The following is a 12,554-nucleotide window of genomic DNA, read 5'->3' on the forward strand; positions in this document are numbered from 1 at the left end:
AGGTGGGGGGAGGAAGGTGGGAACAACGACAAGCTCAAGCGATATGAGGCACAGCTTAAAAAAAACACATTTTGAACAGTGGGAAGACAGCTTTAATCCATCTCAGCAACACACAATGGGCTGAAGATGCAGCGTTCAGCGGAAACGCGATGGTTATCAGAAGAAAAATGGGGAAGAAGAGCTTTACTGATGTTCTGCTTAAATACAACATGGAAGTGAAGACTGCAGGAGGGAATCTGTGGCACATCTGCGCTCCACCTCTGGAGATAGATGTGTGTCACAAATGGCACCCTATTCCCTATATAGTACACTACTTTGGATCAGAGCCTTATAGGCACTGGTCAAAAGTAGTGCACTGTAAAGGGAATAGGGTACCATTTGGGATGCATCCAGAGAGCGCTGTGAGCCAGCTACTGAATAAATCCTTTAAAATGCAGCAACAAAGATAACCAGGCTCCAGACCTGCCCCACGGCCCCCACCCCACTGACCTGGTTAACCTGCCTGCTGTACAACATGGTTACACTCAGACATATTTATCTGGCTACACTCCAGCAGTGCATTCTAACATCACATTAACCTGGGCCATTTATTCATATCTGTCAACAGAACAAAGCAGAAAACAATTTAAAAACACACCTGACGACTCCATCGCTTTTGATCACAAACAGGTTTATTTGTATACAATCAATTGACCAAATAGATGTAAAGAAAAATGCCAATTATTGTTCTCCAAACTATTCTAACTTAAGAGGGAATGAAAATAATGACAAAAGTTAAACCATGTATCTACATAAATACAGTACAGCACATCTCCCGCAAGTCTGCCTGCTCTGTGTGTGTGTGAGAGAGAGAGAGAGGACAGGAATAGCTGCTCTTATCAGGGATGGGCAGGTCCAGGCCAGGCATAGTGACAGAGTGAAAGAGAGCGCTAGCTACAGCTACAGCACAGACCCCCCTCTGCTTATACAACACACCCATGCAATAACAGCTGGCCGACTTAAGACACGCCACACAGCAATGATTTCTGTGGTTAAGACTGTCCCATCCCCGTCTCCATCACTCCCTCTCTCCCTACGTCTCCATCACTCCCTCCCTACGTCTCCATCACTCCCTCCCTACGTCTCCATCACTCCCTCCCTCCCTCCCTACGTCTCCATCACTCCCTCCCTCCCTACGTCTCCATCACTCCCTACCTACGTCTCCAAAATCCCTCTGGTTCCATTTTATCCACCACCCAAAATGTCAGCAGTTTCAGAAGAGTCACCCTCCACCCATCACCATAACACAGGGAGATATAATACTGCCCCAGCAGCACTCTCTGAAGATTACTGGTTGGTCCAAAAAGACAAAACCAAACTTCCAGTACATTCAACATATTCAAAGTTCAGTGACTTACAGAGGTAACAGAGGTACACGGACACAGCTAAATCAAAAACAATAAGTATAGCAGAGCGACACTTTTAGTTTGCGTCTGAAATGGCACCCTATTCCCCAAGTAGTGCACTACTTTTGGTCAAAAGTAGTGCACTACATAGGGGATAGGGTGCCATTTGGGACACAGCCTAGGACTGGTTCACAGTCAGTCTGGCAGGTTGTGAAGTGCTGTGGCTGTAGATCAAATCAAGGGGAAGAGCTTGTACGTAGTCAAGGGGGCAAAGCAAGCATTCTTATTGGGGGGCAGCCATCTTCCTGATGTTCATGATGAGTCTCTTGCTGTACTCCTTGTGGTCCACAGGTTTCACCTCCATCACCGTCGCCTTGATCCGGGACTCGTCCTAAAGGGACAGGGGAACACATGGAATAGATGTTACATGATGTCACCCTCAGTGTCCATTCACTACACTGGCTACCTCCCAATGATCTCTCTTTCCTCGCAAAGTGTGAACTTATTCACTTCCCTGATTTAAAAGTAAATGTCTGGTACAACAAATGTGGTGGAAACTCCCTATAGCCCATGCCTCCACCAATCCAATGCTTTAGATTTGTGGGAAGTAGTATATTACTGGGACGCACCCAGTGTGTTAGAGGGAAGACGGACCAACACAAACCTCGGCCGTGTGCAGTAGATCACCTGCTGGGTGTCGAAGAAACAGTGGCCATTCAACATGTAGAATCGTCGGGAAATTAACAGAAAAAGACAGCAGAGGTTCTGCGGTCAATAGGACGGACACCCGCTGCTTTTAATTGTTGGTCTGCACGGTCCGTTTGGACTTTCACTGGAATGCATGTTATACAAGCCTGTGCATCCAAGGACAAAGCTTGGATTCACCACAGGTGACTGACTGCAGGTTCAGCCAGAGACAGCAGCACTAAGTAGGCATGCAGCCTGGTACCACAGATTAGCCTACTTCTTTAACACGTTAGAAAAAAGTTGATATTTTAAAAGCCTGTATTTAAAATCTGCATCTAAAATCTGCTGTCTGGCATTTAGATAGATGTTGATGCAACCTCCGTACACTGCGACAGATAGACAGCGTTTAAATGTTTTCACCACCTCCACATCTCTCTAGAGTAGATAAGGTCATCCACCTGGTCCATCACTCTTTAAAACAGGCGGCTACAGTTACCTGCTGCATCCCAAATGGCACCCTATTCCCATTTCCCTACATAGTGCACTACTTTTGACCAGAACCCTATCGATCCTGGTCAAAAGTAGTGCACTATGTAGGGAAAATGGTGCCATTTGGGATGCACACATTCACTTTGTCTCCATTAATCACTCAGGTACCACTAGAGGTGAGATGGAAGACATGTTCCTTTCGATTTACTCTCACTCATATTAGAGCCTGAGACAAAACAAGCCCCCTCACTAAGAGGGAATCCCATCCATCTAGCAGCCCTTACATAATACAGGGCCGTATTCATAAGTGCATGCTGTAGCAAAATATATTCCAACGGAAAGCTAAAATACGTGTTTCTTATTGGACTGGTAGTTCAAGTAGTCCCTCCGTTTGTCAGTTTTCTTCTGTTTTGGTGGCTAATGAATGCGACCCAGGAGATGAAGATTAGATTCGACAGAGTCATCACCATCCTACAGTCTCTCTCTCTTTGCAGAACTCTACAGAACAATCTTCAGGCACAGGTAATAGCTATGCTGCTGCTAAAATGCTAATTCTACACAGCGGACACAAAATATCAAAACGCTGCAATTAATTGTCTATATAGAATCATCTCAGAGGAGAAATGCCCATTTCCTGTGTGGAGTGAGCATTGTTCTGGGCTGTGCTAATGTATGTGCAGGTGGCGGGGGGGAGGGCAGGGTGCAGAGCGGAGTGAGGGAGGGTCTCGTAGTGTGCATGAGAAGGAAATGGGGGGGTGTTGAGCTGAGGGAGGAGGGGGAAGTCAGGCCCAGGCTGAGAGCAGTGAGTCAGGCCCACAGCCAGCCAGATACTAATGAATAAAGGAAAACACACACCACAGGCTTAGTAGCCTGGACGGCCTGGCCCTGCATCGCTAACAGTTCTGCCAGAGTACAGCAGCTATAACAGTCAGCCTAGCCAGCCCCACAGCACTGGGATTTGCATCTGGCTAAAACTTTAGAGAGCTTCTGCTGCTGCTTGGGGTTTGGCTTCTGAGGGCTTCCGGTGGTGTAGCACTCCTCTCTCACATGGGCTTGGAAAAAACAGATTAAAAAGGACTATCTGTGCTGTTATCTGCCCTGTGGTTACGATCTGCCCTGTGGTTACGATCTGCCCTGTGGTTACGATCTGCCCTGTGGTTACGATCTGCCCTGTGGTTACGATCTGCCCTGTGGTTACGATCTGCCCTGTGGTTACGATCTGCCCTGTGGTTACGATCTGCCCTGTGGTTACGATCTGCCCTGTGGTTACGATCTGCCCTGTGGTTACGATCTGCCCTGTGGTTACGATCTGCCCTGTGGTTACGATCTGCCCTGTGGTTACGCCGCACTCACTCCATTAGGTTCAGCTAAATAGCTATTTATGCAGTCTGGGTGTTAGTGCATTCACACTCTCCTATCTGCCTCTAACCACGGCCAGATGGAACGCTTGAGAAGGTATACAGTAACGTTATGGTTCAGTGGATGACACCTTAGGCATGTGGGGTTTGACTTCTGCAGACATTTGCAGCATGTGGTCCACTGAACACCTCCCATGTTTACAATAGTAGTTAATACTGTAATATTTTTACAGCAAAAAAATTATTGAACCATAGTTGAATTGTCCACTGAAGAATTTGAGTGGTAATTGCAATGGATATCTTCTAATTTCTACAGCAAGAAGCAAGAATGATTTAACAATGGTTGCATTGTCTGTTCATTGAAGAATTCCACCCCATTAACTAAGCTACAGCAGATACGTCCCCATCTCTAGGAGATGTCTCAGTTGGTCGCTACAGGTGTAGACACTAGACAGAAGACAGCGGCCCTGATAGGGCTGTAGTGTAGTGTCAGTCCTGTGCTCTGCTGTGCTGCCCCCACCTGGGTTTACACGCTGACACTGTGGCTGGGGGGGTAGGGCTCAGCTCAGCTAGCTTTACTAGCATGTGTGTGATTGATGTGACAAAGCTTTGTGTGTGTGTCCCTGTTTGTTCCAGCCAAACACAAAACAATTTTATATTTACATTTTTGTCATTTAGCAGACGCTCTTATCCAGAGCGACTTACTTTAGTGCATTCATCTTAAGATAGCTAGGTGAGACAACATATCACAATTGTAGCAAGTACATTTTCCCTCAACAAAGTAGTTATGAGCAAAGTCAGTGGTAGGAAAGGGGGGGGGGGAAAATCGCCATGGGATTTATTTAAGATATTCTTTAAAAAGAGGTAGGGTTTCAGACGTTTTCAGAAGATGGGCGGGGACTCCGCTGTCCTGACATTAGGGGGAAGCTTGTTCCATAACCTTCCCAGCATCACTACAAAGTGCACACACCTCACCCCCCCACATATACAAACACAGTGCAGTTCCGATGTGACCTTTCTTTAATAGTCTTAAGTGTGCCAGCGTTGCTATGGTAGATAGTGGGAGCAGAAACCTGACTAACCAAATCACACATGAAAAGGGCATCAGTCTTTTCATCCTGTGTGCAGCGTCTCTCAAACAGACACAGCAGCAGAGATGGAGGGTGGTCTAGAAATGCTCCCTCATTCTCTACCATCTAATGAGTGACTCCCTCGTCACTCTGCCTTAGTCCCACAACTAAAATCACCCTCACCCCCCTTTTCACCCCCCAGCACACACAGCTCTCTCAGGCTCACATCCTCACACACACGAACCCACTGCACTGCAGCTCCACAAGCGAGTGTGACAGAGTTTGTCAAGCGATTAGTGTTGGTCACATCTTGCCAGAAAGGCAGGATTTATGTGGGCAAAGCGAGGAGAATCAGACTGCCGCTTGCTATGCAAATCCACAGCACTTCTCTGCTTCTCCTTCCATAGTACTACTGCACTGGGCTGGGCCCGCCATGGGATGGAATGGGATGGAAGGCAGACTTCTATTTGAGAGCTTGACATGGTTTTATGTCCGATGTGCCCTCTTTTCTCCAGTGTCCCCCAGACAACCACTTGAGACCCAGACAACCACTTGAGACCCAGACAACCACTGGAGACCCAGACAACCACTGGAGACCCAGACAACCACTGGAGACCCAGACAACCACTGGAGACCCAGACAACCACTGGAGACCCAGACAACCACTGGAGACCCAGACAACCACTGGAGACCCAGACAACCACTGGAGACCCAGACAACCACTGGAGACCCAGACAACCACTGGAGACCCAGACAACCACTGGAGACCCAGACAACCACTGGAGACCCAGACAACCACTGGAGACCCAGACAACCACTGGAGACCCAGACAACCACTTGAGACCCAGACAACCACTTGAGACCCAGACAACCACTTGAGACCCAGACAACCACTTGAGACCCAGACAACCACTTGAGACCCAGACAACCACTTGAGACCCAGACAACCACTGGAGACCCAGACAACCACTGGAGACCCAGACAACCACTGGAGACAGACTAAACCAGTTACAAGGACTAGACTGTCTGGACCAAGAGAGGAAAGTGAGAGCTAGGGGGAGAGAATAACAGCACTATACGAAGTTACAGCTGGGTTACGATCACGTATAGGCTAATCATAATTATTTATAAAATGAACTAATTATTATAATTTAAACCTAAATTCTAGAGATATGCTTCTCTAATCTCCGGATTCCTCACACAATGATCAAATATATTGTCAGCAGACATGGCTAAGTTGCATCTCTTCCATCAACACAATATCACGTCTCTGCTAGTCTGTCTGTGGTCAGCGCAGCAGGTAGGTAGCTACTAGGTCACCTCTGGAAGCGCTGACAGTGACCTTGTTTTCTCATCAAACTGCTGCTTGAGTTTTAAAAATGCTGCTGATAATTGTCGATATAGATAACTAAGTTTATTAGACAGATGCCATCCAACACTGCTGCTCTCATATGATGCTATAGTATTGATGCTCTAGTAAAGTATTGGTATGAGTCATTAACCATGGCAACCATGAACAAAAACATAAAGAAATTGCTAGTTACATATCGGGATATTATTTTTGACGATAAATCACATTGACAATATCGCAGTATAATTTTGCCGATAGTTCGCTGTACCTGCACAAAAACAGCTTTTTTCCATAGCTTGTTCTCCATCTTTTTAAATAGGAAACAATTTGTTTTGATGACTGATCACAACTTGTTTCCCCCTGCAGCAGACATATGGAGAGCAATATGTTTGGAACATCGAATCGCAATACATATAGAATCGTGAGAATCACAATACATATGGTATCGGCACCTAGGTATCGTGATAATATCGTATCGTGAGGTCCCTGGCAATTCCCAGCCCTAATGTCAATATGAAACCCTTACATTGTTCATCCTACATCAGAAAACATGCTGTACAACCTAGCTACACGACTCAAAGAAGATTAACTGCATTCTTTTTCTCAAGGAAAATGGGCTTGCAGCAGTATGCCCAGATGTGTTTTAAGGAGACATTGGGTTGAGGCAATGGCCAGGACATCCTTGAAACAGCAGGCTCCTGTAAGCTGCCGAGCCTGAGCTGACTATGCCGTGTCTTCTCACAGCCACGGTGTGACAGACAGTGGTCTCTACTCTTCTGTTGTTAATGGGCCTCCCTGGCAGAGCTCCAACTCTCCCTGCTCTCAGTCCCAAACCAATCAATTATTTTATGCTGCGCCCTCAAAACAAGGCTCCATCTGTGTAGCTTCCAGGAGAGGGTGACCACAACTAATCTGTGTGCACCTTTTACACAGCCCCTGAAAACAAGCTGTCTAAAGAAAACACAGTGTCTGTTCTGTGGTCTCTCTCTACAGAGGAAGGGATGGAAGGAGAGGGGGAGAGGGAGAGGGAGAGGAGGCAATTCAACCAAAAGGAGAAATATATTGGTTGACATTAAATCGGCTGATATATTGGGCATGTTTTTTTAAATTTCATATCGGTCTTTATACCACCGATATTGACAAATGATAAACAAAAAATCATGCTAATCTGAGCACTTCAGTTCATTTAATATTTGTTTTTCAAATGTAAGAAATGACATTCAAAAGCATCTTTGAAGGGCCGTTTTTCATTTGGAGCTAAATCTGTGCAGAAAACTGACTTTTCATATCACATCTGAAATACAATGCATCGGCCGATGAATTGGAACAGGTATAGTGTATTTTGCCTCCCAAAAATAAGTATTGTATCGGATATCCAATATCTGTCAGGTGCTACTTACATTGTAGGTCTCCAGCTTGACTCTGTTGCGGAAAACGAAGGTGTGGAAGTTGGCCTGCTGAAAGATCTCCTCGAAGGCAGCTTCATTCTGCATGAAAATTTACAAAATGGGATCAATTTAACTTTAATGACAAATTTGCTAGTTTCCATTAAAAAGCCATTGATTAAATCAACATGGCTGGTTCTAAATTAAAGCAGTTTTCCATCTAATTAAAATGAAAAAATAATAATGTAGTGCAAAAAAACGGAAATAATTTTTAAAATAGAAGTCCTTGGGTTATAGAGGCTGTGTGAGGGCCTACAAAGACCACACGGCACAGCAGCCTGTTCAGGCAGAGCAGTAGCTGGTGCTGGTGGCTGGCAGGGCCAGGCTAGACACTGCCTGGGGCTCAGCACCTCCCCAGGCTCTTTCCTCAGGCCAGGCTTTGAACCAGACAGGCAGGCAGGCAGAGAGGGTGACAGGGAGGCAGGCAGAGAGGGAGGCAAGCAGGCAGAGAGGGTGACAGGGAGGCAAGCAGGCAGAGAGGGTGACAGGGAGGCAAGCAGGCAGGCAGTAAGAGAGGGAGACAGGCAGTAAGAGAGGGAGACAGGGAGTAAGGGAGGGTGCCAGGCAGTAAGAGAGGGAGACAGGGAGTAAGGGAGGGAGACAGGGAGTAAGGGAGGGAGACAGGGAGTAAGGGAGGGAGACAGGGAGTAAGGGAGGGTGACAGGGAGTAAGGGAGGGTGACAGGGAGTAAGGGAGGGAGACAGGGAGTAAGGGAGGGAGACAGGGAGTAAGGGAGGGAGACAGGGAGTAAGGGAGGGTGACAGGGAGTAAGGGAGGGAGACAGGGAGTAAGGGAGGGAGACAGGGAGTAAGGGAGGGAGACAGGGAGTAAGGGAGGGAGACAGGGAGTAAGGGAGGGAGACAGGGAGTAAGGGAGGGAGACATGGAGTAAGGGAGGGAGACAGGGAGTAAGGCTCACCGAGTCCTTGAGCTGCCCTAGGTAAGCAGCGTTCTGTCCCAGGATGGCTTCAGCACTCTCCTGGAAGCAGGTCACCCACTGGTTGTCCCCGTAGTCTGCTATGTTGGCCTGCAGGACGAGAGGAGGAACAGAGAGACAGACACATGGCAGGAGTGAGTACTGGGGAATGTCAAAGGGAGAGGGAAAGGTCATCTGGGCTTTGTTGATCATAGGTTGCAACACAAATGGCACCTTATTCCCTTTATAGTGCAATACTTTTGACCAGAGTGCAATAGCCCCCTGTAGCCAGTATAAAAATGTATGCACTCACTAACTGTAAGTCGCTCTGGATAAGAGCATCTGCTAAATGACTAAAATGTAAAAATGTAAAAGAAGTGCACTACATAGGGAGCCATTTGGAACGCAGTCAGTATTAAAAATGTATGCGTCTCAGGGATTTGATAATTTGGTTTATTATTGTATGATGTCACGTTGCTGCTGAATATTCAATGTATTGCCGATTGCACAAGTTTATACTCCTGGGAAAATCATTATTATAGAACTCTCCTGTTCTATACATTTGGCACCAGCAGAGCCAAGGTGTACGTGTGCGAGCTGCGCGCAGTGGTAGCATATTCACAGCTTATGTTCCAGTTCTGTGAAGAAAATCAATATGCTGACTGGCGAGAGGTGCAAAACAAAAGAAAAGCAGCTTATTTTAGATATTTGGCTGCAAGAGCCCGCTTGCTGACTAAATGAGGTAGTATTTTAATGCTGCTATTTTTAACAAGCAGAGACAAAATGCCTCAGCATTGAGCAACAGCATTGAGGGGAAAATAGAGCAATTAACTCAACATAATCCTGACTTACACCCAACAAAACAAACTAAATTAATCCTAATGAGCCAGCCACTATTTGACGATTGCAGCAGCGAGAGCAGAATGGGCTTAAATAATAATCTTCTTTAAACATGACTGTAAAGAGAGCCGATGGGGAGAGTTAAGGACCGTGAGAGAAGTACCATAGGGGGAGACTCGCTGGAGTCCTGGGAGAAGAGGGGGAAACTGTGCCCAGAAGGCAGGAGAGAAAGAAAGGAGAGAAAGAGCAAAAGAAAGGGGGGTGAAGAGCAAGAGTGAAAGGAGGGAGGGAGAAAGACAAAGTGAAAGTGTGCGTGCCAGAGAGAGAGCGAGAGAGGCAGAGTAATGAGAGAGTAGATAAGTCCCCCAGAGGAAGACCACCCCCCAGCCACAGCAGTGGTCACAGCCCCACCCACAGGGTCCTGTGAGGATAAGAGAGAATGAATAGAGGCCTTGGGGACGGGGTCAGGAGAGGGCAGGTACCCTGTCACAGTGAGGGTGAATGGGGTTGCAGAGTGGGACGCAGTGTGTGCATTCCTGCGTGTGCGCTTGTGTGTGGGTCCTCTGTGACCGTGCGTACTGAATCCAGCCAGAAAGCCAGAGGGTTTAGACAGAGAGAGAGCTGAGCCACTCACAGAGAGGATGAGTCGGTACTTGAAGTTGGGGAACTCTTTGTCACACTTCTCACAGCGGAACATGCCGTTCTGCTGGTCCACCACCTTCTTATTGCAGTCCTGACTAGGGCACGCCTGGTACAGACAGTTCTCCTTACGGATGTACACTATGGTGGCGATGCAGCTGAAGTAGTCTGCCTGGAGGGGGACACACACACAGACAACATTACTGAGTATACTTTTGTCAAGTGTTTTGAAAAGCACTGTTTTGTGGAAGGCCATATTCTATATGCCATATATGCAGCTGAAGTAGTCTGCCTGGACACAAAGAAACAACACATACATTTGAAGTCGGAAGTTTACATACACCTTAGCCAAATACATTTAAACTCAGTTTCTCACAATTCCTGACATTTAATCCTAGTAAAAATTCCCTGTTTTAGGTCAGTTAGGATCACCACTTTATTTTAAGAATGTGAAATGTCAGAACAATAGTAGAGAGAATGATTTATTTAAGCTTTTATTTCTTTCATCACATTCCCAGTGAGTCAGAAGTTTACATACACTCAATTAGTATTTGGTAGCATTGCCTTTAAATTGTTTAACTTGGGTCAAACGTTTCGGGTAGCCTTCCACAAGTTTCCCACAATAAGTTGGGTGAATTTTGGCCCATTCCTCCTGACAGAGCTGGTGTAACTGAGTCAGGTTTGTAGGCCTCCTTGCTCGCACACGCCTTTTCAGTTCTGCCCACACATTTTCTATAGGATTGAGGTCAGGGCTTTGTGATGGCCACTCCAATACCTTGACTTTGTTGTCCTTAAGCCATTTTGCCACAACTTTGGAAGTATGCTTGGGGTCATTGTCCATTTGGAAGACACATTTGCGACCAAGCTTTAACTTCCTGACTGATGTCTTGAGATGTTGCTTCAATATAAATCCACATGATTTTCCTTCCTCATGATGCCATCTATTTTGTGAAGTGCACCAGTCCCTCCCACAGCATGATGCTGCCACCCCCGTGCTTCACGGTTGGGATGGTGTTCTTCGGCTTGCAAGCCACCCCCTTTTTCCTCCAAACAGAACGATGGTCATTATGGCCAAACAGTTATATTTTTGTTTCATCAGACCAGAGGATATTTCTCCAAAAAGTACGATCTTTGTCCCCATGTGCAGTTGCAAACCGTAGTCTGGCTTTTTTATTGCGGTTTTGGAGCAGTGGCTTCTTCCTTGCTGAGCGGCCTTTCAGGTTATGTCAATATAGGACTCGTTTTACTGTGGATATAGATACTTTTGTACCGGTTACCTCCAGCATCTTCACAAGGTCCTTTGCTGTTGTTCTGGGATTGATTTGCACTTTTCGCACCAAAGTACGTTCATCTCTAGGAGACAGAACGTGGCTCCTTCCTGAGCAGTATGACGGCTGCGTGGTCCCATGGTGTTTATACTTGCGTACTATTGTTTATACTTCCGTACTATTGTTTGTACAGATGAACGTGGTACCTTCAAGTGTTTGGAAATTGCTCCCAAGGATGAACCAGACTTGTAGAGGTCTACAATTTTCTTTCTGAGGTCTTGGCTGATTTATTTTGATTTTCCCATGATGTCAAGCAAAGAGGCACTGAGTTTGAAGGTAGGCCTTGAAACACATCCACAGGTACACCTCCAATTGACTCAAATGATGTAAATTAGCCTATCAGCAGCTTCTAAAGCCATGACATCATTTTCTGGAATTTTCCAAGCTGTTTAAAGACACAGTCAACTTAGTGTATGTAAACTTCTGACCCACTGGAATTGTGATACAGTGAATTATAAGTGAAATAATCTGTCTGTAAACAATTGTTGGAAAAATTACTTGTGTCATGCACAAAGTAGATGTCCTAACTGACTTGCCAAAACTATAGTTTGTTAACAAGAAATTTGTGGAGTGATTGAAAAACAAGTTAATGACTCCAACCTAAGTGTATGTAAACTTCTGACTTCAACTGTACATTACCGAGCATACTTCTTAGTCGTTTTAAAATGTGTACACTTCAGATGTTTTGTGGAAGACCATATTGCTATACATGCAGCTGAAGGAGTCCGCCCAGACACAAACAGACAAACGCACAACATTACTGAGAATTATTCTATCAATCGTTTTGAAATATAGTTGTTTTGTGGCAGGCCATATTGTAATGTGTCATATGTGCAGGCTTGGTCCATGATTTCTACATAAGGTTGATGACATTACACGGCACAGAACTAACAACTGATAAGCATAAAGAACAGATCTGAGAGGACGTCAAGTAGAATATTCTAACTCTAATAAAGAGAAACATTACTGCAGTGGGATGCAAAAAAATACAATCCAACGGCAATCTGCATAGCATAGCTCCAAACACAAACACAAAACAGCAAATGC

General features: G+C 45.8%; 1 protein-coding gene across 3 annotated transcripts in view; it reads right to left on the reverse strand.

The window, feature by feature from the left end:
• Positions 1 to 649: 649 nt before the first annotated feature.
• LOC121559873 (replication protein A 70 kDa DNA-binding subunit-like) overlaps positions 650 to 12,554 on the reverse strand; it is a 62,384-nt gene continuing 50,479 nt past the window's right edge. For all 3 annotated transcript variants that reach the window (XM_041872951.2, XM_041872950.2, XM_041872945.2), the window contains 4 exons: positions 10,175 to 10,351; positions 8,704 to 8,811; positions 7,741 to 7,827; positions 650 to 1,776 (listed from right to left, as the gene is read on the reverse strand). In XM_041872951.2, the coding sequence (XP_041728885.1) occupies positions 1,669 to 1,776; positions 7,741 to 7,827; positions 8,704 to 8,811; positions 10,175 to 10,351 (480 nt within the window). In that variant the 3' untranslated portion in view covers positions 650 to 1,668. The remainder of the gene's footprint in view (positions 1,777 to 7,740; positions 7,828 to 8,703; positions 8,812 to 10,174; positions 10,352 to 12,554) is intronic.

Source organism: Coregonus clupeaformis, chromosome 5 (genome assembly GCF_020615455.1).
Source record: "Coregonus clupeaformis isolate EN_2021a chromosome 5, ASM2061545v1, whole genome shotgun sequence".
Lineage (NCBI taxonomy): Eukaryota > Metazoa > Chordata > Actinopteri > Salmoniformes > Salmonidae > Coregonus > Coregonus clupeaformis.